Source organism: Salvelinus fontinalis, chromosome 21 (genome assembly GCF_029448725.1).
Source record: "Salvelinus fontinalis isolate EN_2023a chromosome 21, ASM2944872v1, whole genome shotgun sequence".
Classification (NCBI taxonomy): domain Eukaryota; kingdom Metazoa; phylum Chordata; class Actinopteri; order Salmoniformes; family Salmonidae; genus Salvelinus; species Salvelinus fontinalis.
The window spans coordinates 6750006-6777643 of NC_074685.1; the positions used below are offsets into that span (position 1 = coordinate 6750006).

The 27638-nt window shown below is 45.4% G+C and overlaps 1 protein-coding gene across 3 annotated transcripts in view; it reads left to right on the forward strand.

Annotated features, from left to right (window-relative positions):
• The window catches only part of LOC129818102 (beta-adrenergic receptor kinase 2-like), a 106253-nt gene that overhangs the window by 18172 nt on the left and 60443 nt on the right, over positions 1-27638 (forward strand). For all 3 annotated transcript variants that reach the window (XM_055873665.1, XM_055873666.1, XM_055873667.1), the window contains exon 2: positions 4443-4519. In XM_055873665.1, coding sequence (XP_055729640.1) covers positions 4443-4519 — 77 coding nt within the window. The remainder of the gene's footprint in view (positions 1-4442; positions 4520-27638) is intronic.

Here is a 27638-nt window from a genome sequence, read left to right on the forward strand (position 1 = left end):
TTTTCTGCTCTTCTGCACACCAGTATTTCTACTTGCACATCCTCATCTGCACATATATCACTCCAGTGTAAATTGCTAAATTGTAATTACTTTGCCACTATGGCCTATTTCTTTTGCCTTACTTCATTTGAACACACTGTATACTGATTTTTCTATTGTGTTATTGACTGTATGTTTGTTTTTCCCATTTGTAACTGTTTTTGTCACACTGCTTTGCTTTATCTTGGCCAAGGCGCAGTTGTAAATGAGAATTTGTTCTCAACTGGCCTACCTGGTTAAATAAAGGTGAAATAAAAACAAATAATAAATATATATACTCCCGGCTTCGACGCCAATTTCCGCCACCATTCAGAAGCATGCACAAGGCCTATCTATCAGCAATCGTGTGTGTGTGTGTGTATATATGCATATATATATATATGCATACATACATACACACACACACACACACACACACACACACACACACACACACACACACACACACACACACACACACACACACACACACACACACACACACACACACACACACACACACACACAGCTGTTGAGTCGACGTGCAAGGAGCTGGAATATATATTTTTTTGACTCTCCGCCATTACGTCATTGTTATCAGTTGGAAAAATGGGAAAGGCAAGTGACAGCAAAGAAGTCCTGTATGGTAATACTTTAAGTTAAATGAGAAGGTGGTGAAATGCAAAGTTTGCGAGGTGGAGTTGAGGTACAGTAATGGTAGTACAGGTGCAATGCTTAACCATCTGAAAGGGACTCACCGTGAAACCCAAACCATTGCTTGCAGCAGCACAACTGCATTGTGAATTCATGTGGAATTTTATGTGTTTTTCTTACTGTTTTTAAAGGGAAATTGATCAAGCAAATGTCTGTTTTTCTCCATTTGTCACATCGCTAGTAGTTTGTGTCTGTCACGTTCCTGACCTATTTCTGTTAGTTTGTTGTATGTGTTAGTTGGTCAGGACGTGAGTTTGGGTGGGCATTCTATGTTTTCTGTTTCTATGTTGGTTTATGGGTTGCCTGGTATGGCTCTTAATTAGAGGCAGGTGTTTGGCGTTCCTCTAATTAAGAGTCATATTTAGGTAGGTAGTTTCACAGTGTTCGTTGTGGGTGATTGTCTCCTGTGTCTGTGTATGTCGTTGCGCCACACGGGACTGTTTTCGGTTTGTTTGTTTTTCGGTTTATGTAGTCTGTTCCTGTTTCATGCGTTCTTCGTTATATGTAAGTTCTTATGTTCAGGTGCGTCTACGTCGTTTATTGTTTTGTTAGTGTATAATCGAGTTCGTGTTTTCTTTAATAAATATGTCTTCAAACTCCGCTGCATATTGGTTCAATCCCTGCTCCTCCTCTTCTGATGAAGAGGAAGAGGAGAACCGTTACAGTGTCTTTGTGAGCATCAGCCACTGTTTTTCTACAAGTTAGTTAGCATTGGTGCTAGCATCAACCAGTATATTATATGCCTACTAGTACTTAGTGTTTTTGCTAGCTAAGCATCAGCCTCTTTTACTAAAGTTAGGTGGAGGCATCTGCCACTGTGTTATAAACTATCTAGTATTTAGTGTCTCCTCTATCAACCACTGTTATACTTGGTGCTAGCATCTAGGCTTGGGTGGTATACTGTGTATGCCGGAGTATTTTTATTATAAATTTGAATATTTGTAGCTACTTTTTAAGTAAATACCTGCAATCAACTTGTGCAATATGTTAGGAGATAAAGCAGACCGCATTCTTCATTTAAATGTTTCATTATGGTGCTTACCGGTGTTTGTTTACAAGCCCACAACGATGAGACTGGAGCCTTGAGTCACTGACTGTTGTGCATCACACACCAGGTGATCTAGTCACGGACACCGACGTCCAGACAAACTAAACACCTTCAGTGCCACCGTCGCGGCCCGCTAACACGGACTGCACCCCTCTCCTTCGCCGTGGCCGACGTGAGTTAAACATTTAAATGTGTTAACCCTCGCAAGGCTGCTGGCCCAGACGGCATCCCTAGCCACATCCTCAGAGCATGCGCAGACCAGCTGGCTGGAGTGTTTATGGACATATTCAATCTCTCCCTATCCCAGTCTGCTGTTACCACATGCTTCAAGAGGGCCACCATTGTTCCTGTACCCAAGGCAAAGATAACTGAACTAAATAACTACCGCCCCGTAGCACTCACTTTGGTCATCATGAAGTGCTTTGAGCGACTAGTCAAGGATCATATCACCTCCACCTTACTGGCCACCCTAGACTCACTTCAGTTTGAATACCGCCCCAACAGGTCCACAGACGATACAATCGCACTGCACACTACCCTATCCCATCTGGACAAGAGGAATACCTATGTAAGAATACTGTTCACCAAAGCTGGGACTGAGAGAGAAAAACAGCTTCTGTCTCAAGGCCATCAGACTGCTAAACAGCAATCACTAACTCGGAGAGGCTGCTGCCTACATTGAGACCCAATCACTGACCACTTTAATAAATGGATTACCAGTCACTTTAAACAATGGCACTTTAAATAATGCCACTTGAATAATGTCTACATATCTTACATTACTCATATCACATGTATATACTGTATTTTATACCATCTACTGTACCTTGCCTATGCCGCTCAGCCATCACTCATCCATATACTTACATATTCTCATTCACCTCTTTTAGATTTGTGTGTATTAGGTAGTTGTTTGGAAATGGTTAGATTACTTGTTAGATATTTCTGCACTGTCTGAACTAGAAGCACAAGCATTTCGCTACACTCGCATTAACATCTGCTACATGTCACCAATAACATTTGAGTTACGGTATGGTATTCACAAATGTTTGCCAGCTAGACATCTTAACTATTATGTTAATTATTTTATCTGTCCAGAATGTGCTACATGCTCTGCAGTTGTGCATTTGGTTTGCTAATTCAGTTGCTGCAGTAGTTGGTAATCTAGCTAAATGGTTAGCTTCTTCCAAAATGAAGCTTTGCTTGGTAACAGCAGAGAATCTCCTGGATTGTGACTTGTATAAGTTCATGAGCTGGGATGTCTGTCCTGAAAATAGTTTTGATCAGAGACCGTATAACATTTTCACAATGTGCTCGTTAGCATTTAGTTAGCGTTCTCAATGGGATTTTACATGTACTTGTTAGCATTGCTAACCTTTTGGCCTACAAAGGCTCAGTGGGGTTTGAAAATAGCGCACCTTGTGTTCAGTGCCGATATGTCCAAATATCCTGTATGAAGGTCTGACAATCTGGATACCGCCCAAGCCTACTAGCATCAGTCAGTTGTTATGATGTGCTAGTTAGCATCTTCTAGTATGATCATTTTATTCAGTCCTATCTGAACCTGCCCGTTCTGGGCCAGCCACCCCAATACAGTAGAAGGGCAATTCCACGGTAACGGAATTACGTTGAGACTCAGATTTTTCACTTTAATAAACTGTATGCCAAACACAAACCATTGATTTCAAAGTTTAACAAACCATAATTCCGTTACTGTGGAAAACCCATTCACACCACACTACTGATATCAGGGGAACATCAATCCACGGGGAATCACAGAATAAACCCCATTGCATTAATAATCAATACAATGAACAATAGATGCTGGTAATCACTAAACAGTTTGTCAAAAGACAGATTAAAGGAGATGAAAAAACAAAGCCATTTGTTGTGGTTCTGGATCATATCAGCAGACTCGTTGCCACTGGCTCACTGGCAGTAATAGACACATCCAAGATCTCGCTCTCATCTCTCTCCCTCCTCCTTCCATCTCTCTCATTCTCTCCTTAACCTCTCTCCTCTCTTGTTTAAACCAATCCGTCTTGGGCCAGGTGTCTGTCTGGCCAATGTGCTGTCATGTGGAAAGTGTTACCCTCCTTCTGCCATGTGCGTGGTAACGTTCCCATCCCTTCTCTGTGTGTGTGTGTGTGTGTGTGTGTGTGTGTGTGTGTGTGTGTGTGTGTGTGTGTGTGTTAATGGGCCCGTGGAGGGGGTGCTAATTGATTCATTCTCCCCAGTCCTCCTCTCATTAACACCCTCTCCCAGGGCAAGCTGCTGTTCTGTCCCCCCTACCCCCACCGCTCCCCTGCTCCTCACCTTCCTGCTCTCCCCCGGGCCTCCCCTCTGTCAGGGGACAGGTGGCAGGAAGGGAGAGGCCCAAACCACGGCAGGGATCAGGAGTGGAGGTGGAGGGGAGCTGAAAGGATGACAGGAGAGATGAAGCTGGTGAAATTAGGAGAGTAGAGCCTGGCCAGGGAGGAATAGAAATAGGTTTTGTAGTGGGGATTTGGGAGTCCATACTCTGATTTCACCTATGCCCTTTCTGTGTGTGTCCCTTCAAATATGCTCCAGTTTTCTAACAATTTGTAGCTCATTGTAAACTTATGTCCTATAGAGGATAACGAGAAGTATGTTCCTAACGTTGTATTTCTCTTTCTCGCAGTATTCGCAGTGTGATGCAGAAGTACCTGGAGGAAAGAGATGAGCTGACGTTTGACAAAATCTTCAACCAGAAGATTGGTGAGTAGTCTGTGTGATAGAGTACTGTGTCCTTTCAATAACCAAACAACCATGAGAACTATAGCACCACGTCAGACACAATAGAATTACACACACACAAGAATGTGTTCTGGGAGAGGAGCTGTGGTAGGAAGGGCAATATGGCCTAAATGATTTCTCTGAATATGCTTTTTGTTGTACAATTTAAAGTTCAAATACACAGCATTTCAAACAGTCAGCAATAATGTAATGAATCCAGGGTTTGTGAAGATATACCTGGATAAATATAAGCCTTCCACAACCATAAGACCTTATCATTATTTTATTAAACTAGTTTAACCTGCTTTTTTCAGTCACTGATCCAGCTTTCAAGTTTGTCTATGACAATGCCCTTTTTGTTACTAATGTAACCAGAACCCTGCACAATGCATTTACTTCTTGTTGCAGGTTTTCTAGAAAATTGTCGCCGGTCTCATATCAATCTCACAAGCCCAAGTGCTAGTGAGTTGCCAGCTAGCCTTTATAGAAATCTTTGTTTCATAATGTAAATGTGGATGTATTTTCTAGCTAACAAGGCAAAACAGTTGAATATTTATAAACACACCCTGCTGTCCGTCTCCAACTGTTTGAACAGCATGCTAGCCTGTCCACTTTGTTCACATGTTGAAATCAAGTGGCCTACCTTATTTCTCAGAATGACAACGAGTTGCCAATTCCTTATATAATTGCGTTTTATGCTTATTGCACATTTATAAAACACAGACTAGACCGTATAAGTCTTTGACTAAAATGCTGCTCGTGGTATGTGGCACGACAAACTTAGCCTTCTTTTCCAGAATCAATGTTCATTGATACTCCTGTTTTAGTCATGTCTGCTCTGTATGCCATGTGAGCAGTTGAGACATAAAAAGGGTATCGTCAGAAAGGTTAACTTGTCCTTTATTACAGTTAAATCATGTTTCAGTGTGTTTCAGTGTCCATATGACTGATTCTGTTGGACCAAACCTCAAATAGCGAGTTGAAACAGCTTGTCAGAGAGGAAGAAGTCATGATCTTTGTTGTGTGAGTGGCAGAGGGAGGGGCTTGGTGTATGTGTGTAACAGAGAGGAAGAAGTGATGATCTTTGTTGTGTGAGTGGCAGAGGGAGGGGCTTGGTGTATGTGTGTAACAGAGAGGAAGAAGTGATGATCTTTGTTGTGTGAGTGGCAGAGGGAGGGGCTTGGTGTATGTGTGTAACAGAGAGGAAGAAGTGATGATCTTTGTTGTGTGAGTGGCAGAGGGAGGGGCTTGGTGTATGTGTGTAACAGAGAGGAAGAAGCGAAGCGAGAGGTTTCACTCTTGCCAAAATCTGTCCAAAATAAGCTCAAGGCATTTGCAAAATCCTGCAAAAACATACATTTGAACTCATCAAATGAATTAGATATTGGCCAGCCCTAAGCCGTTGTCGTGGGATAGGTTGGTGATTGAGTGAGTGTGTGTCCTGTCTTGCCTGACAACTCTACTTCCCTTTCTGAGATGCCATCTGTATGAGGCTGCTGATTGGCTAACCCTGTTCCAGCTCTTCACATGCTAACAGATAGTGGTAATCAGTGGTTATCCACTGTGGCCTACCTAAAGCACTCTAACACATGTGTAGAGCTTTTGGAACTTTTCCTGTGACCCAAAACCCATTTTGTAAACTGAACCTGTGCTTGTAGCCAGGACCAAGTCTCAGCCACCTGTCACAATAGTGTGCTGCGTCGCCTGGTTTCCACTAGTCTCACAGACAGTGAGACAGTAGCAGCTGTCTGTACCAGGGGACCAGAGCCCTGCAGCTCACTAGCTTTACTTACTGCTGCTCTGCTCTCTCTCACCTCCCCTCAGAGACTGCTGCACTAATTCTTTCTCTCTACCTGTCACTCACTCGCTACCTCCTCCTCTCTTTATCTCTCGGTGTGGTAGTACGGTCATGGGCTGGGAATTGCCAGGGACCTGACGATGCGATATTATCACGATACGATATTATCACCATATTTGGGTGGCAATATGATATGTATTGAAATTGTCATGATTCTAGATGTATTGAGATTCTCATGATTCTAGACGTATACACCCTTGCAAGATGGCGTAGCAGTCAGACGTCTTTGTCCTGTCCCTTGTATACATCTTTTTACATCTTTTTCTTCGCATATCTTTTTAAAAAAATTTCCTAAACATCAACTTCTAAATACTCTCCTGCAACCCGCCTCACCCAATGTGGCGTGGATCTGCTTTTTTCTAAAGTATTTCTATTTACTTCGGATCTGGAATCCCTCAACTGAAGCTAGCCAGCTAACTACCTACCAGCTATCAGTTAGCAAACCATTGCTAGCGGTCATCAGCTAACCTTTAGCTCGGAAAGCTCTCGCCAGTTCGTACAACGTGACTCAAACCAGAGCATAACGGACCTATTTCTCTCCATATCCCCGGATTCCTACCGCAAACTCTGAACATTTTCATCTGGATCTTCGCAACTAGCTAACCGCAATCCCAGCTGACCACTCCTGGCTAGCGTTTCCATCACAGAACAAGCACCAATTAGCCTGAAGCTAGCCCGGCCAGGACTCCTGTGCTACCACCTAAGCCCACTCCTGGGCTACAATATCCGGACCCCTTCTACTGCCGGTACGGGGCACGGAACCCCGTCGATCCTCTACGACTGGAATACCGACATAATCTGACCGAGGATTCTAACAGGCGTAACGCCCGCTGAAGGCCCATTCTGCTAACCTGCTAGCTACTTAGAGCTACCTGGAACCCTACTAATTCCACGACTGGTCTATCAAAGTCACCACACGAAGAGGCAAAAACAGACTTACCCCCATCGCGACGTCCCCCAAAGGCTAGCTTGCTAGCCCCGGTCTGCTAACTGCTAGCTTGCTTGCCCGGGTTTGCTAACTGCTAGCTAGCCCCTGCTAACTGCTAGCTTGCCAGCCCCGGTCTGCTAACTGCTAGCTTGTTTAGCCCCGGCCTACTAACCTTTAGTTTGTTAACATCGGCCTGCTAACTGTCTGAATCGCGGTGTCCCCAGTCAGCCCAACCACTCACTGGACCCATATGTTCACTTGGCTACGCATGCCTCTCCCTAATATCAATATGCCTTGTCCATTACTGTCCTGGTTAGTGATTACTGTCTAATTTCACTGTAGAGCCTCTAGCCCTGCTCAATATGCCTTAACCAACTATGTTGTTCCACCTCCTACATATGCGATGACATCACCTGGTTTAAACGTCTCTAGAGACTATATCGCTCTCATCATTACTCAATGCCTAGGTTTACCTCAAATGCACTCTCTTCCTACCATACCTTTGTCTGTACACTATGCCTTGAATCTATGCTATCGTGGCCAGAAACCTGCTCCTTTTACTCTCTGTTCCGAACGTGCTAGACGGCCAGTTTGTAAAGCATTTAGCCGTACCCTTATCCTACTTCTCCTCTGTTCCTCTTGTGATGTAGAGGTTAATCCAGGTCCTGCAGTGCCTAGCCCCACTCCCACTCCCCAGGTGCTCTCATTTGTTGACTTCTGTAACCGTAAAAGCCTTGGTTTCATGCATGTTAACATCAGAAGCCTCCTCCCTAAGTTTGTTTTACTCACTGCTTTAGCACACTCTGCCAACCCGGATGTCTTAGCCGTGTCTGAATCCTGGCTTAGGAAAACCACCAAAAACCCTGAAATTTCCATCGCTAACTATAACATTTTCCGCCAAGATAGAGCTGCCAAAGGGGGCGGTGTTGCAATCTACTACAAAGATAGCCTGCAGAGTTCTGTATTACTATCCAGGTCTGTACCCAAACAATTCGAGCTTCTACTTCTAAAAATGCACCTTTCCAGAAACAAGTCTCTCACTGTTGCCGCTTGCTATAGACCTCCCTCTGACCCCAGCTGTGCCCTGGACACCATATGTTAATTGATTGCCCCCCATCTATCTTCTGAGCTCGTGCTACTAGTTGACCTAAACTGGGACATGCTTAACACCCCGTCCATCCTACAATCTAAGCTTGATGCCCTCAATCTCACACAAATTATCAATGAACCTACCAGGTACAACTACAAAACCGTAAACACGGGCACCCTCATAGATTTCATCCTAACAAACTCCCCCTCCAAATACACCTCTGCTGTTTTCAATCAAGATCTTAGCGATCACTGCCTCATTGCCTGCATCCGTAATGGGTCTGCGACCAAACGACCACCCCTCATCACTGTCAAACGCTCCCTTAAACACTTCTGCGAGCAGGCCTTTCTAATCGACCTGGCCCGGGTATCCTGGAATGACATTGACCTTATCAGTAGATGATGCCTCGCTATTCTTTAAAAGTGCCTTCCTCACCATCTTAAATAGGCATGCCCCGTTCAAAAAAATGTAGAACTAGGAATAGATATAGTCCTTGGTTCACTCCAGACCTGTCTGCCCTTGACCAGCACAAAAACATCCTGTTGCGTTCTGCATTAGCATCGAATAGCCCCCGTGATATGCAACTTTTCAGGGAAGTTAGGAACAAATATACACAGGCATTTAGGAAAGCTAAGGCTAGCTTTTTCAAAGATAAATGTGCATTTCTCAAAATAAAAAACCCAAAAAGTTCTGGGACACTGTAAAGTCCATGGAGAATAAGAGCACCTCCTCCCAGCTGCCCACTGCACTGAGACTAGGAAACACTGTCACCACTGATAAATCCACTATAATTGAGAATTTCAATAAGCATTTCTCTACGGCTGGCCATGCTTTCCACCTGACTACCCCTACCCCGGTCAACTGCCCGGCACCCTCCACAGCAACCCGACACAGACCCCACCATTTCTCCTTCACCCAAATCCAGATAGCTGATGTTCTGAAAGAGCTGATAAAATCTGGACCCCTACAAATCAGCCAGGCTAGACAATCTGGACCCTCTCTTTCTAAAATTATCAGCCGAAATTGTTGCAAGCCATATTACTAGCCTGTTCAACCTCTCTTTCGTATCGTCTGAGATTCCCAAAGATTGGAAAGCTGCCGCGGTCATCCCCCTCTTCAAAGGGGGTGACACTCTAGACCCAAACTGCTACAGACCTATATCTTTCCTACCCTGTCTTTCTAAGGTCTTCGAAAGCCAAGTTAACAAACAGATTACCGACCATTTCGATTCCCACCGTACCTTCTCCGCTATGAAATCTGGTTTCAGAGCTGGTCATGGGTGCACCTCAGCCACGCTCAAGGTCCTAAACGACATCATAACCGCCATCGATAAGAGACCTTACTGCACAGCCGTATTCATCAACCTGGCCAAGGCGTTTAACTCTCTATCACCACATTCTTATTGGCAGACTCGACAGCCTTGGTTTCTCAAATGATTGTCTTGCCTGGTTTACCAACTACTTCTCTGATAGAGTGCAGTGTGTCAAATCGGAGGGCCTGTTGTCCGGACCTCTGGCAGTCTCTATGGGGGTGCCACAGGGTTCAATCCTCGGGCCGACTCTCTTCTCTGTATACATCAATGATGTCGCTCTTGCTGCTGGTGATTCTCTGATCCACCTCTACTTCAGACGACACCATTCTGTATACTTCTGGCCCCTCTTTGGACACTGTGTTAACTAACCTCCAGACGAGCTTCAATGCCATACAACTCTCCTTCCGTGGCCTCCAACTGCTCTTAAACGCAAGTAAAACTAAATGCATGCTCTTCAACCGATCACTGCCCGCACCTGCTCGCCCGTCCAGCATCACTACTCTGGACGGTTCTAACTTAGAATACGTGGACAACTACAAATACCTAGGTGTCTGGTTAGACTGTAAACTCTCCTTCCAGACTCACATCAAACATCTCCAATCCAAAACTAAATCTAGAATCGGCTTCCTATATCGCAACACAACATCCTTCACTCATGCTGCCAAACATACCCTCGTAAAACTGACCATCCTACCGATCCTCGACTTCGGCGATGTCATCTATAAAATAGCCTCCAACACTCTACTCAACAAACTGGATGCAGTCTATCACAGTGCCATCCGTTTTGTCACCAAAGCCCCATATACTACCCACCACTGCGACCTGTACACTCTCATTAGTTGGCCCTCGCTTCATACTCGTCACCAAACCCACTGGCTACAGGTTATCTACAAGTCTCTGCTAGGTAAAGCCCCGCCTTATCTCAGCTCACTGGTCACCATAGCAGCACCCACTTGTAGCACGCGCTCCAGCAGGTGTATATCACTGGTCACCCCCAAAGCCAATTCCTCCTTTGGTCATCTTTCCTTCCAGTTCTCTGCTGCCAATGACTGGAACGAACTGCAAAAATCTCTGAAGCTGGAAACACTTATCTCCCTCACTAGCTTTAAGCACCAGCTGTCAGAGCAGCTCACAGATTACTGCACCTGTACATAGCCCATCTATAATTTAGCCCAAACAACTACCTCTTCCCCTACTGTATTTATTTATTTTGCTTCTCATGATTCTAGACGTATTGAGATTCTCATGATTCTTATGATTCTAGACGTATTGAGATTCTCATGATTCTAGACGTATTGAGATTCTCATGATTCTAGACGTATTGAGATTCGATACTGTGTTTTCATTGTGATTGGATGTTCCAAACATTGCTCACCATATGTCTGCTGGAGAGACATGAGAAATGTTTTATTGATCGTTTATGGAAACAGCAAATTAGGATATATCGTCAAAAATAATATCCCGATATGTAACTGTATCAATTAGTATTTTTCCTCATCACTAAAACACACACATCACCAACCTACCTAACCACAGCATTGACACTGGATTGCTGCCATCACTGTTTGTTTATGGTGATTTTGGAGTGTTTTGTCAGTCTGCTGATGTTGGGCTGTGGTTAACAACTGATAAGTGTAGCTTGTACCCAGCCGTGATGACAGGCCTTTGCTAACTGATATATATTCTACCTACCCAGCCATATGTGTCATCTGTGTGTGTGCATGCTCTAGTCATGGTGAGCAAGGTCCTCTGTCATCGTATTGGCTAACACTGTGAATAGGAGTTGGTGGGGGGGTAGTATTGCATAATGGCGGGGGGTTATTGTGGTCTCTCTCTTGCGATCTCTTGCTCACTTTCTCTCTCTCTTTCTCACTCTCTTCCTTCTCTCTCACCTCATATCCTCTTTAGCTGTGAATGGGCTAAAGAAACATCCTCGCACTCACATACACTACATGTGGACACCTGCTCATTGAACGGCTCATTCCAAAATCATGGGCAATAATATGGAGTTGGTCCCCCCTTTGCTGCTATAACAGCCTCCAATCTTCTGGGAAGGCTCTCCACTAGATGTTGGAACATTGCTGCGGGGACTTGCTTCAACTCAGCCACAAGCATTAGTGAAGTCGGGCCAGCACAGAATCGTCTAGAATATCATTGTATGCTTTAGTGTTAAGATTTTCCTTCACTGGAAATAAGGGGCCTAACCCGAACCATGAAAAACAGCCCCAGACCATTATTCCTCTTCCACCAACCTTTACAGTTGGCACTATGCATTGGGACAGGTAGCGTTTTTCCTGGCATCCGCCAAACTCAGATTAATCCGTAGGACTGCCAGATGGTGAAGCGTGATTCGTCACTCCAGAGAACGCGTTTCCACTGCTCCAGAGTCCAATGGCGGTGAGCTTTACACCAGTCCAGCCGAAGCTTGGTATTGTGCATGGTGATCATAGGCTTGTGTGTGGCTGCTCTGCAATGGAAACCCATCTCATGAAGCTCCCGACTAACAGTTCTTGTGCTGACGTTTCCTGAGGCAGTTTAGAGCTCTGTGGTGAGAGTTGTAACCAACTATTTTTACACACTACATGCTTCAGCACTTGGAGGTCTCGTTCTGTGAGCTTGTGTGGCCTAACACTTCATAGCTGCGCTGTTGTTGCTCCTAGACGTTTCCACTTCACAATAACAGCACTTACAGTTGACCGGGGCAGCTCTAGCAGGGCTGAAGTTTGGCGAACTGACTTGTTGGAAAGGTGGCATCCTATAACGGTGCCATGTTGAAAGTCACTGCGCCCGTTCTACTGCCAATGTTTGTCTATGGAGATTGCATGGCTATGTGCTCAATATTATATATCTGTCAGCAACAGGTGTCACTGAAATAGCCACTAATTTGAAGGGGTGTCCACATACTTTTGTATATACAGTGGGGCAAAAAAGTATTTAGTCAGCCACCAATTGTGCAAGTTCTCCCACTTACAGGCCAGATGAGAGAGGCCTGTAATTTTCATCATTGGTACACTTCAACTATGACAGACAAAATTAGAAAAAAAAATCCAGACAATCACATTGTAGGATTTTTAATGAATTTATTTGCAAATTATGGTGCAAAATACATATTTGGTCAATAACAAAAGTTTATCTCACTACTTTGTTATATACCTTTTGTTGGCAATGACAGAGGTCAAATGTTTTCTGTAAGTCTTCAAGGTTTTCACACACTGTTGCTGGTATTTTGGCCCATTCCTCCATGTAGATCTCCTCTAGAGCAGTGATGTTTTGGGGCTGTTGCTTGGCAACACAGACTTTCAACTCCCTCCAAAGATTTTCTATGGGGTTGAGATCTGGAGACTGGCTAGGCCACTCCAGGACCTTGAAATGCTTCTTACGAAGCCACTCCTTCGTTGCCTGGGCGGTGTGTTTGGGATCATTGTCATGCTGAAAGACCCAGCCACGTTTCATCTTCAATGCCCTTGCTGATGGTAGGCTTTGCTACTTTGGTCCCAGCTCTCTGCAGGTCATTCACTAGGTGCCCCCGTGTGGTTCTGGGATTTTTGCTCATCGTTCTTGTGATCATTTTGACCCCACGAGGTGAGATCTTGCGTGGAGCCCCAGATCGAAGGAGATTATCAGTGGTCTTGTATGTCTTCCATTTTCTAATAATTGCTCCCACAGTTGATTTCTTCAAACCAAGCTGCTTACCTATTGCAGATTCAGTCTCCCCAGCCTGGTGCAGGTCTACAATTTTGTTTCTGGTGTCCTTTGACAGCTCTTTGGTCTTGGCCATAGTGGAGTTTGGAGTGTGACTCTTTGAGGTTGTGGACAGGTGTCTTTTATACTGATAACAAGTTCAAACAGGTGCCATTAATACAGGTAACGAGTGGAGGACAGGGGAGCCTCTTAAAGAAGAAGTTACAGGTCTGTGAGAGCCAGAAATCTTGCTTGTTTGTAGGTGACCAAATACTTATTTTCCACCATAATTTGCAAATAAATTCATTAAAAATCCTACAATGTGATTTTCTGGATTTTTGTTTCTCATTTTGTCTGTCATAGTTGAAGCATACCTATGATGAAGATTACAGGCCTCTCTCATCTTTTTAAGTGGGAGAACTTGCACAATTGGTGGCTGACTAAATACTTTTTTGCCCCACTGTATATATAGTGAATCTGCCAGGCACACAAATGCGTGTCGCTCCTGTGTGTCAAAAGGGGGGCAGGAGAAAAGTAGTTGAGTGTCATCCGCATCGTAATGATAGGAGGGACCATGTGAGGATATGACGGAGCCAAGTGACTTGGTGTATAGAGAGATTCTAGAACCGAGCCCTGGGGGACACCAGAGTGAGAATACGTGGTGCAGACACAGATCCTCTCCACGTCACCTAGTATGAGCGGCCTGGATGCAATCCAAAAGTATGCAGAGCCTGAGATGCCCACCCCTGAGAGGGCGACAGGAGGATCATCCTACGGTGCCACGTTGAAAGTCACTGAGCTCTTAAGTAATGCCATTCTACTGCCAATGTCTTGCTATGGAGCTTGCATGGCTTTGTACTCGTTTGTATGCACCTGTCCACAACAGGTGTGGCTGAAATAGCTGAATCCACTCATTTGAAGCAGTGTCTACAAACTTGTGTGTGTATATATAGTGTATGTGTGTGCATACACAGCTGTGTGTCCCTAGGGCCTAGGCCATGTGTGTTAGACCATGTCCCCACATGTCAGTACCAGAGCATGTGGGGAGGTTAGGAGGCCTCTGGCACGTTAGACATCCAGCCCTTGCTCTCCATCTCTCTCGCTCTCATTCGCTATCTCTCTCGCTCTCATTCGCTATCTCTCTCGCTCTCATTCGCTATCTCTCGCTCTCATTCGCTATCTCTCTCGCTCTCATTCGCTATCTCTCTCGCTCTCATTCGCTATCTCTCTCGCTCTCATTCGCTATCTCTCTCGCTCTCATTCGCTATCTCTCTCGCTCTCATTCGCTATCTCTCTCGCTCTCATTCGCTATCTCTCTCGTTCTCATTCACTATCTCTTGTTCTCATTCGCTATCTCTCTCGTTCTCATTCACAATTTCTCACCCTCATCGATCTGTCACGCGCTCTCCATGTTTAGACTCTGCTGTCACACTGTCTGACTCTCACTGGGTTACTGGGAATATGTGGATACTGCATTGCGGTATTGAGATCACCCCACCCCTCATGCCAGAGTGCCTGTGAGGGCCTGAGAGGAGAGCGGCTCCTCAGATACACACGTTAGCAGTCATATGGCTGTGTGAGACTTTGTTTACAGGCTGGTGCACAATGCTGATGTACACCGTGTTCAAGATGGCTGACTGTGATTGGCTCTCTTGTGACTGGAACACTAAGCTATGATTGGTTCTCTGGGTGGAAGGGCTGGCTCCTTATTTGTGTTCCAGTGACCCCCATAGCTTTCTCTTTCACTCCCTCTCCTCTCTCTCTGTTTGTTTCTTTTACTCTTGCTCTGCCGTTCTCTCCCTCTTTGTCTCTCTCCATCTGTCAGAGTACTGGAATGGATGATGGAGAGTTTTACGTTGCTTAGCAACTGTCGGTTGCCATGGGAACTCAGCAGAATTCTCCACGACAGGGAAAAATGAAATGGATTAAAGGAGAAATAAAAAAATATGATGAGAACGGAGGAGGAGAGGAAATGGAGAAGGGGACATTAAACGAGAGCGATAAAGGCCAGATGCTAGATGGACCCACAATGCACTGGGGCTGCCCGAGGCCATCGGGCATGACGGGTGGGGCAGTCTCAATAGTCTACAGTGGCCTCTTCGTGCCTCTTCTCCTCACCATATCTCCTACCCAGGTCTCCATGCCTTTTCTCTCCTCTTATCCCCACTACACGCTTCAATTCCTCACCATGTCTCCTATCCTTTCTTCTCCCCTCCCTCACCATGTCTCCTATCCTTTCTTCTCCCCTCCCTCACCATGTCTCCTATCCTTTCTTCTCCCCTCCCTCACCATGTCTCCTATCCTTTCTTCTCCCCTCCCTCACCATGTCTCCTATCCTTTCTTCTCCCCTCCCTCACCATGTCTCCAATCCTTTCTTCTCCCCTCCCTCACCATGTCTCCTATCCTTTCTTCTCCCCTCCCTCACCATGTCTCCTATCCTTTCTTCTCCCCTCCCTCACCATGTCTCCTATCCTTTCTTCTCCCCTCCCTCACCATGTCTCCTGTCCTTTTCTCTTCAGGAGTGAACACACACACCCTCTCTCTCTGCCACTGCTCGCTGGTATGATGATGATCACTGTTTATCTTGTTAGTGTGTCAGCTCATGCGTATACTGATGTGTGTGTGTCAGTGTCGGCAGTTGTGTGTGTGCTTGAGCGTTTGTCAGGGTAGTGGCTCATTGATTGGTGTCTCTGTGCTCCAGCAGACGGGTCTAATTGCTAAGGGACTGGGTGGATTAATTGGCCGGTCGATCACACACACTCAAACTCACACAACACTGTTTTGGACCATCAGAGAGAGGGGCACTGGGACCAGTGTATGTGAGTTTGATAGCGCCAACACTACTCTGTCTTACTGCTGCTCTCCCTCAAACCACTTCTTCCCAAAATGACAATATCCATCCTCTCTTCTCTCATCCCTCTCTTTCTCTTCCCACTTCTCTCCATATACCCCCATTCCTCCCCTCTTTTCTCACTCTCTTTCTGTCCAGCTCTTGGCATCAGGCCTGTGTGTTTATAAACTCTGGACTGGTGTGAATGTGTTTCCCAGACAGACTTGGAGCCTGTGTGTGTGTGTGGCCTGCTGTTACTGTAAGTCTTATTGCTTGTGTATTTGGTTGTGTGTCTCTGAGAGGGTGAGTGATTGGTGAGCTGTGAGGATTTTGGCAGAGTGAGTTTTCACATCGAGCTAATCTCATGACCTTGTAGTAGACAAGTCTGAAAGCCCTCGCCAGCCCTGACTCTCTACCTCATAAGATGTAGAGGGGAGTAAGATGAGGGGAGCAAGGGGAGGTTTGGAGGGGAGCAAGGGGAGGTTTGGAGGGGAGCAAGGGGAGGTTTGGAGGGGAGCAAGGGGAGGTTTGGAGGGGAGCAAGGGGAGGTTTGGAGGGGAGCAAGAGGAAGTTTGGAGGGGAGCAAGGGGAGGTTTGGAGGGGAGAGAGAGGAGGGGAGAGGGGAATAAGAGGTTTGGAGGGGGTAAAGGGGAGGTTTGGAGGGGGTAAAGGGGAGAGTAGAGGTTTGGATGGTAGAGGGGAGAGAAAAGAGGGATGAGGGTATAGAAAGCGGGAGAGTAGTTGAGATCAGTGGAAAGACTGAAAGTAGTGTAGAGTGAGAAGGTGTTGTGGACACTAGTGTTCTTTATACTGTTAGGTGTTCCTGATTGATGGTCACTGTGTGGTAGCAGACGAGTCAGTGTGTGTGATACATTATACATGGACTGACCTTCACTGTGGAGGAGAGCAAGCGTAGAGCCAGGGAGTCAGTGTGTGTGATGCATTATACATGGACTGACCTTCACTGTGGAGGAGAGCAAGCGTAGAGCCAGGGAGTCAGTGTGTGTGATACATTATACATGGACTGACCTTCACTGTGGAGGAGAGCAAGCGTAGAGCCAGGGAGTCAGTGTGTGTGATGCATTATACATGGACTGACCTTCACTGTGGAGGAGAGCAAGCGTAGAGCCAGGGAGTCAGTGTGTGTGATACATTATACATGGACTGACCTTCACTGTGGAGGAGAGCAAGCGTAGAGCCAGGGAGTCAGTGTGTGTGATGCATTATACATGGACTGACCTTCACTGTGGAGGAGAGCAAGCGTAGAGCCAGGGAGTCAGTGTGTGTGATACATTATACATGGACTGACCTTCACTGTGGAGGAGAGCAAGCGTAGAGCCAGGGAGTCAGTGTGTGTGTTTGAGCTTTAGATGTGTGGGGTGTGTGTGTATAGTGTACTTTTTTTATGTATTGCTTCACAGGCTTATAATGAAATTGAAGGAGGGAGACGGTTTGACTGAGTGAGAGAGTGTGTGTGTGGGGAAGCGAAAGTGGCCGCAGTGCCGAAATGACAATGTACAAAATGTAGCAGTTTTAAAGCTCATTTCCTGCAATTCTATACATTTTTCTGCGGCTTATGCTGTCTGAGTGACTCAAAGTGAATGTGGTTGTTTTCCTTGTTTAGTACGTGTGTGTATGTGTCCATGTGTGGGAGGTTTGAGCATGGACACACTTCCTGAATAGTGACAAGAGATGAAAGGACAGAACAGCGGGAGAGAGCAGGCGGGTTGTCTACACGGATATTGAAGGAAAGACGGGAGAAAGAAGAGACCTACCTAGCTTCCTACATCACGGGCTGGTCCAGAATAAACAGCTTCGGCTAAAACGACGAGTGAAAGAGTGGAGATGGATGAAGGGGAGGAGACGTGTGTGTGTGTGTGTGTGTGTGTGTGTGTGTGTGTGTGTGTGTGTGTGGACCGTGTTGAGCTGTGAGTTAGGGCGACTTAATCAGCAGGTTATATTTAGCCAGTTCAGGTGATTCCAGTAATGAAACAAAGCACAGAGAAGCCTATGTCTCATCCTAGGAGTGTGTGTATGCGGGCGTTGCTGTGTGTGTGTTTTGTGAGAAGGCCATTTGTTGATTTAGCTGGTGACTGCTGAAGTGTCCTGTGATTAAGGTTAATCCCTGACTCCAGCGATGTAAAATCTCTCGCTCTTTCTCCTCTAACCTTATTCCACTGAAGAACACCCACCAACCACTGTGTGTGTGTGTACGCGCTTTGCATGCAAAAACGCCCTCTCTGCAAACAGGGATCCTCTCTACAAACCCTAATGTGTGTGAGTTTGTGCGCGTTTACAAATGTATGTGCATGTGTACAATAGTTTGTGTGTGCGCAGAGGTCGCAGGAAGGCAGAATCCTTGTTCCCTGGTGTGTCTGTGTGCCACTGACAGGAACCGAGGAGGAAAGGGAGGGGAGGGGCTTGGGCTTATGAGGAAATGATGCGTAGGGTCTGGAGAAGAGATAAAGGAGAGAGGGAAGGGGAGCAGGAAGGAGTTTGTTCTCTCTCAATTCAAAGGGCTTTATTGGCATGGGAAACATGTTTACATTGCCAGAGCAAGTGAATTAGACAAACAAATAGTGTTGCACGGTGTATACCGGTACCAGTGTAATATCATGGAATCAACACCTCATGATACCAACATTTTAGAATACTGTAGTATCGTTTAATATTGCCCTACCGATCTAAAGAACCCGCTGGCGCCTGTTAGAAAATGTCAAAGTTTGTTTTGTTTATAAATTCAGCTGAATGTTTTGAAGCAACAGCCACTAGTCTCTTGTATGCGTTGGTCCAATAATGTCCACTTTCATGCACATATCACGCGTGGCAGCTGTAATGAGCCAGCCGTTACCCACCTGATTCTTTCTGGCCACTCTATTTGAAATATAATTTAGCCATGATGGCGAGCGGAGATGAGTCTTCTGTTATGTGACATATTGGAGCAGTGCACAGAGCAAGCAAAGTTGAGCGATTGTATCATTTCATCCCTGGTAGGACCAAGAGCACAGGCCAGTCTGAGTAGGCTCTGCAATTTCTCCGTCTCGGTGAGTGCCAGAGAGGAGAAATAGAGCACGGGCGTGTCTCTGGCTCAAATGGAAAAAAATCCCCCATATTATCAGAGCTACCTTTTCTCTTCCTTTGCGATTTTTCACGCATTTAATTTAATCAACTATGTCGTGGGACGTTTTTTAAACTAATCCCGGGTTGGTAATTATTGGTTTGACAAACCATTGTTTAGTCATGTTACCAAGCTAACAACCTGCTAACTTGGCAGTACGTCTAGGCAGATTTGATTGGCACAGGGAGAAAGGAAAAGGGTCTGCTTCTCTACTCATGAGATGTATTTTAAAGGTACAGTGCATTAGGAAAGTTTTCAGACCCCTTGACTTTTTCAACATTTTGTTATGTTACAGCCTTTTTTCTAAAATGGATTAAATAGTTTTTTCCCCTCATCAATCTACAAACAATACCCCATAATGACAAAGCAAAAACATATTTTTAGAAATGTTTGCACATTTCATAAAATAAACTGAAATATTTACATTTTAGTCATTTAGCAGACGCTCTTATCCAGAGCGACTTACAGTAGAGTGCATACATTTTTATTACATTTTCATACTGAGACAAGGATATCCCTACCGGCCAAACCCTCCCTAACCCGGACGACGCTATGCCAATTGTGCGTCGCCCCACGGACCTCCCGGTTGCGGCCGGCTGGGACAGAGCCTGGGCGTGAACCCAGAGACTCTGGTGGCGCAGCTAGCACTGCGATGCAGTGCCCTAGACCACTGCGCCACCCGGGAGGCGTTATCACATTTACATAAGTATTCAGACCCTTTACTCAGTACTTTCTTGAAGCACCTTTACAGCCCTGAGTCTTCTTGGGTATGACGCTACAAGATTTGGGGAGTTTCTGTATTTGGGAAACCTGTATTTGGGGAGTTTCTCCCATTCCTCTCTGCAGATCCTCTCTAGCTCTGTCAGGTTGTATGGGGAGCATTGCTGTAGAGCTATTTTCAGGTATCTCCTAAGATGTTCAATCGGGTTCAAGTCCAGGCTTTGGCTGTGCCACTCAAGGACATTCGGAGACTATTCCCGAAACCAGTCCTGCGTTGTCTTGGCTGTGTGCTTAGGGTTGTTGACCTGTTGGAAGGTGAACCTTCGCCCCAGTCTGAGGTCCTGAGCTCTGGAGCAGGTTTTCATCAAGGATCTCTGTACTTTGATCCATATCCCTCGATCCTGACTAGTCTCCCAGTCTCTGCCGCTGAAAAACATCCCCACAGCATAATGCTGCCACTCATGTTTTACTGTAGGGATGGTGCCAGGTTTCCTCCAGATGTGACGCTTGGCATTCAGGTGAAAGAGTTCAATCTTTGTGTCATCAGACAAGAGAATCTTGTTTCTCGTGGTTTGAGAGTCCTTTTGGTGCCTTTTGTGCCTTTTACTGAGGAGTGGCTTCCGTCTGGCCACTCTACCGTTAACCTCTCTGGGATATGTGGGACGCTTGGCCAATAGCCAGGGAAAATGGAGAGCGCCAAATAAAAGAATATATAAAATCAAACTTTCATTAAATCACACAAGTAAGATACCAAATTAAAGCTACACTCGTTGTGAATCCAACCAACATGTCAGATTTCAAAAAGTATTTTAGGCAAAAGCATAATATGCTATTATCTGACCTCAACCTATTTCCAAAGACTGGTGACATCCAGTGGAAGCGGTAGGAACTGCAAACAGGTTGATTAGAAATCTAGTATCCCAATGAAATCTCATTGAACAGACAGTAACCTAAAAAAAACAAAATCTGAATGGTTAGTCCTCAGGGTTTTGCCTGCTACATACGTTCTGTTCTACTCACAGACATGATTCAAACAGTTTTAGAAACTTCAGAGTGTTTTCTATCCAAATCTACTAATAATATGCATGTCTTATATTCTGGGGATGAGTAGATGGAAGTTGAAATTGGGCATGCTATTTATCCAAAAGTGAAAATGCTGCCCCCTATCCTAGAGAAGTTGAGGCCTGATTGGTGGAGTGCTGCAGAGATGGTTGTCCTTCTGGAAGGTTCTCCCCTCTCCACAGAGGAACTCTGGAGCTCTGTCAGAGTGACCATCAGGTTTTTGGTCACCTCCCTGACCAAGGCCCTAATCCGCCGATTGCTCAGTTTGGCCGGGCAGCCAGCTCAAGGAAGAGTCTTGGTGGTTCCAAACTTATTCCATTTAAGAATGATGGAAGCCACTGTGTTCTTGGGGACCTTCAATGCTGCATAATTTGTTTTGGTACCTTCCCTAGATCTGTGCCATGACACAGTCCTGTCTCGGAGCTCTATGGACAATTCCTTCTACCTCATGGCTTGGTTTTTGCTCTGACATGCGCTGTCAACTTTGGAACCTTTTATATAGACAGGTGTGTGCCTTTCCAAATCATGTCCAATCAATTGATTTTACCACAGGTGGAGTCCAATCAAGTTGTAGAAACATCTCAAGGATGATCAATGGAAACAGGACACACAGAAGCTCTATTTTGAGTAGGGATGCGTGATATTTCGGTGGACGTATCGGAATCGGTTAATATTAGCTAAAAATGCCAACATCGGTATCGGCCCGATGTCTAGTTTAACGCGAATGTGCAAAACCGATGTCAAAGCTGACGTGCATACCTATATAACGTAGGTACATGACGTAATGACGCCACGTAAAATTTGGCGCAACACAGCATTCCTAACCTGGCCCACAATGTCTGCTGTGTGGATCAAGCAGTCAACAAGTCGAGCAGTCATTTGAAGGAGTAAGAACATTTCAGCGAGACAACTCACGAGCTAAATCCATTAACGGCAAGATAATGGAATTCATTGTCCTTGACAATTAATTAACCGTTCTCTGTCGTGGGTGATGTTGGCTTTCACTGACTGGTCGAGCACCGGTACACACAACCAAGTGTGCTATTTTTCAGATGTTGCCCTACCGGAGTTACACAGTAATAGCGTCACTGCTATTAGCTTCACGACTGACATTTGGACCATCGATATCAGCCCCATGAGCATGCTGAGTCTAACAGCACAGTGGGTCGACAAGGATTTCGTACTGAGGAAAGCCTTATTGCATGCTGAAGAATGTGCTGATTCTCATACTGCTGCTGCCATTTCAATGGCATTTGAGAACATGTTAGAAACTTGGAAACATGAAAACACTCCTAGCTCCATTTGTACAACTGACTGGAGAAATAAGCTCATCAACTGCTCCTGGAGCAGATGTGACACCCTCTGTCATGGCATTGAAACGCCTGCTCAACAAAACTGCCCACACAGGCTGTGAACAAGTGATTTGGTGACATTCTCTTTACTGTGATGCCACCATGCTCGATGCTAGGTACAAGGACCGCTACTTTGATGCAGACAAGAAACAGGGTTTACGTGACATGTTACAGACACAGCTGGACAAGATGGAAACGGACACAGTGACAGTGCACACCAAGGAAGAGAGGCCACGGACAGACAGAGCTGAAACTTCACTGCTTGAATGATGAAATCCTGTTTGAGAATGAAACGGCTGAACAAATTAACAACGAAACAGCACAGCTAGTAAGTGAAAGAAATAGATTTTGATGATATTTTACTGGTAATGGGGACGTGTAAATGCCAACAAAATAACTTTTTGGCGTGTGTGTGTGACGTGTATTTAACTAGGCAAGTCAGTTAAGAACAAATTCTTATTTACAACGATGGCCTACCCCGGCCAAACCCGGATGACGCTGGGCCAATTGTGCATCGCCCTATTGGACTCCCAATCACGGCCGGATGTGATACAGCCTGGATTCGAACCAGGAACTGTAGTGACGCCTCTTGCACTGAGATGCAGTACCTTAGACCGCTGTGTCTATGTGTGTGTGTTAACTATTTAACTGTAGTATAATGCTTTAAAGGCCGCTAAAATGTTTAATAATGGTTATCGGTATCTTTTTTTTTGGCAAGGAAAATATCAGATATCAGCCAAAAATGGCGTATCGGTGCATCACTAATTTCGAGTCTCATAGCAAAATGTCTGAATACTTATGTAAATAATGTATTTCTGTTTTTGAATATGAATACATTTGTAAAAAATTCTAAACCTGTTTTCTCCTTGTCATTATGGGGTATTGTGTGGAGATGAGGAAACAAATATGAATCCATTTTAAAATGCGACTATAACGTAACAAAATGTGGGATAAAGGGATGGGGTCTGAATACTTTCCGCATGCACTGTAGGATTCTTATAAGTTGTGAGCTGTGTGTGTATATTTTTGTGAGAGAGTGTTTATGAGAGAAAGGGAGGGAGGGATAGTGTGTGGGTCAGTTAACTGAAGAGTAAAGACTGATTGTTCCATGCAGGGTTTTCCCCATCCTGCCACATTGGCATGCAGAGCATTATGCATGTATATTCCTTCAGCCAAATCACAGGTAGGCCTTTGCAAATATGAGCAAATCAGCCATTCTATGCAGTGTTTTATTATACAGTGTGAAGTTAATTTAATATGTGTTTGTATTGAGTGGAAGTGTGAATATCAGTGACGGTGTTTTTGCGGAGCACATGCCCAGAATGTTTACACAACTGGAACAAGCATTCTGGGAGGGACAGGATACTAGGCTTCTCCCTGTGGTAGTGCAATACTACTCGCTATCGTTATACTTGGCCTGGTATTGTTAGTAAAATTTCAGCGATAACACTACTAAAAGGGAAATAAACAATCAGAGCATTACACTCATAAAATATTTGAAAATTGACATTTCAAATGTTACACTGAACAAAAATATAAACTCAACATGCAACCATTTCAAAGATTTTACTGAGTTACAGTTCATATAAAGAACTAATCTATGGATTTCACATGACTGGGAATACAGATATGTATCTGTTACCTTTTAAAAAGAAGGTAGGGGCGTTGACCAGTCAGTGTCTGGTGTGTCCACCATTTGCCTTAAGCATCACTACAGAACTGGGACATTTTCAGCTTCTAGGAATTGTGTACAGAGCATTGCGACATGGGGCCGTGCATTATCATGCTGAAACCTGAGGTGATGGCAGTGGATGAATGGCACGACAATGGGCCTCAGGATCTCGTCACGGTATCTGTGAATTCAAATTGCCATCAATAAAATGCAATTGTGTTCGTTGTCCGTAGCTTATGCCTGCCGGTACCATAACCCCACCGCCACCATGGGGCATTGGTTCACAACGTTGACATCAGCAAACTGCAGTTGAAACCGGGATTCACCAGTGTGCCAGTGGCCATCGAAGGTCAGCGTTTGCCCACTGAAGTCGGTAATGACGCCGAACTGCAGTCAGGTCAAGATCCTGGTGAGGACGCAGATGAGCTTCCCTAAGATGCTTTTTGCGGAAATTCTTTGGTTGTGCAAAGCCACAGTTTCATCTGCTGTCCTGGTGGCTGGTCTCAGACGATCCCACAGGTGAAGAAGCCGGATGAAGCTGACAGGAAATCGGTTTAAGATGGTCATACTATGGATCATTTAGCGATTTGATTTAGAATTTTAGTACCCCATTAGGTATAAAATAATAAACAATTATTTGGCCTTTACTACTGAAGCACATAGAAACGCATTGAATAGCCCATTCAGAAATGGCAAAAAGGACAGTCCGGGATGTCTCATGGTCTGACAAACACCGCTTTAGCTCGTCACCTTTCGCCGCAGCTCGACACTGGCGGATTCTGTGGATTGAGACTCATCCAATGCACACAAAAACATATATTTTTAGTTTAAACTGGTGGATTTGATGGATCTTTTTGTAATGTCATTTAAATTGACTCACCGGTGCCGCAATCGACTCAAGGTTGTTAATCAGCTTCTGGATATGCCACACCTGTCAGGTGGATGGATTGTTTTGGCAAAGGAGAAATGCTTACTAACTAAGGGATGTACTTACTAAGGGATGTACACAAATTTGTGCACATATCTGGGATGTTTTATTTCAGCTCATGGGACCAACTTTGGCTTTGTACTAGGGATGTTACCGTTAATCGGTTTGCCGGCGAAAATACATCATGCGTATCGATCTATAGGTTAATTTGCATAATTTTGTGGAATTAAATTGCTGCGTTTGTATTTATCACACGAGCACAGCATACAGCCTAGTTTGAGGAGTGGAATAGCCTACCACCTGTCAGACAGCGTGAGAGTAGCTCCTCAAAAAGCTGCAGGCTACTGGAAGCCTGCTTGTGTGTCAGCCCAGTCATTGCAGAACAAATAACAATTCGAAGTGCAATGCGTGTTAACTTTGGTGACCACGATTTATAAAGGGGCTATTTTTATTTCTCAATATCACCTCGTCATGCGCTCCTCCAGTTCTCCATTCAGATGCGTAGTCAACGGTCGGCTGTCAACGGTCGGCTGTCTGGGGTCTATCAGCTCGTCACGCACCACTTTGCAATGTGAGCTTGAGGCACTACAATTGTTTGAAACGTAAACATTTTACATTACTTCAAATAATGAGGCATGTCTTACGTTGCTTCAGAGTAGCCAAAATCCAACCATAGAAACGTGGAGGCAATTATTTTATAAAGACCAGCATTTCTCTCCTATTATATTGATTTTCATATCAACTTTCTATTCGTTGTCCAGAAGCCAAAGGCACAAACCTAGTCATATTTACAACCCATCATAGTAGTTTCATCTTTAGATTCCCCCTCTAAGTTTCTAACACAGATGTTCATCTCTCACATATGGAACTGCTAGCATTAGGTGCCCTGTTCAGAATTGTGTTTTCCGCCAGTTGCATTTTGGCAAATGTTTGAAAATTAGTTTTTATTAGCTGCTTCATTACCGGAGTTGCATGTTCAATAATAGGCTGTAGCCTTCTCACTGTTAGACGATAGGCTTGCTAAGGTTGCATGTTCAATAATAGGCTGTAGCCTTCTCACTGTTAGACGATAGGCTTGCTAAGGTTGCATGTTCAATAATAGGCTGTAGCCTTCTCACTGTTAGACGATAGTCTTGCTAAGGTTGCATGTTTAGCTCTTCATGAAAAATGTCTGGTCCTTGTATGCATGACCTCTTAATGAGAGTCCGTTAGTCGGCAGCAAAATTGACGGAAATTTGCATCCCTACTTTGTACAGTCGCTCGCTCTCGCTGTCTCGCTCTCCTCGCTCTCTCACTGGGCTGGTGAGATGCCATTGTAGATAGAAGTGTGTAGTAATGGTGGGAGAGTTAGCTCTGTGTCAAGGCCCTATATACCTGTACTACAGAGGGAAATGATGCTTCACGATGCACATCAACCCTGTCACCTCTCTGCCTGGACCATCTCACTGTCTTTTGCTGCTATACCTCCACATCAAATGGCGTCTGCCACAACACATTCTTTAAGAGGGTGGGGGGGTGTGAGCATCTGTGAGTGAGCGTATAGGGGGGGTGTGTGTATCTGTGTGTGTCTGTGTGTGTATGGGGGGGTGTATATGTGCGTGAGTGTATAGGGGAGGGTGTATATGTGCGTGAGTGTATAGGGGGGGGTGTATATGTGCGTGAGCGTATGGGGGGGGGGGGTGTATATGTGTGAGCGTATGGGGGGGTGTATGGGGGGGTGTATATGTGCGTGAGTGTATAGGGGGGGTGTATATGTGCGTGAGCGTATGGGGGGGGGGGTGTATATGTGTGTGAGCGTATGGGGGGGGGGGTGTAGCTGTGCGTGAGCGTATAGAGGGGGTGTATATGTGCGTGAGCGTATGGGGGGGGGGGGGTGTATATGTGTGTGAGCGTATAAGGGGGGTGTATGGGGGGGTGTATATGTGCGTGAGTGTATAAGGGGGGGTGTATATGTGCGTGAGTGTATAGGGGGGGGGGTGTATATGTGTGTGAGCGTATAGGGAGGGTGTATATGTGTGTTAGCGTATAGGGGGGGTGTATATGTGTGTGAGCGTATAGGGGGGGGTGTATATGTGCGTGAGCGTATAGGGGGGTGTATATGGGTGTGAGCATCTGTGAGTGAGCGTATAGGGGGGGTGTGAGCATCTGTGAGTGAGCGTATAGGGGGGGTGTGTGTATCTGTGTGTGTATGGGGGGGGTGTATATGTGCGTGAGTGTATAGGGGGGGGGGGGGGGTATAGCTGTGCGTGAGTGTACAGGGGGGGGTGTAGCTGTGCGTGAGTGTATAGGGGGGGGGGGGGGTAGCTGTGCGTGAGTGTATAGGGGGGGGGGGGGGTAGCTGTGCGTGAGTGTATAGGGGGGGGGTGTAGCTGTGCGTGAGTGTGAAGGGGGGGGTGTAGCTGTGCGTGAGTGTATAGGGGGGGGGGGGTGTAGCTGTGCGTGAGTGTATAGGGGGGGGGGTGTAGCTGTGCGTGAGTGTATAGGGGGGGGTGTAGCTGTACGTGAGTGTATAGGGGGGGGGATGTAGCTGTGCGTGAGTGTATAGGGGGG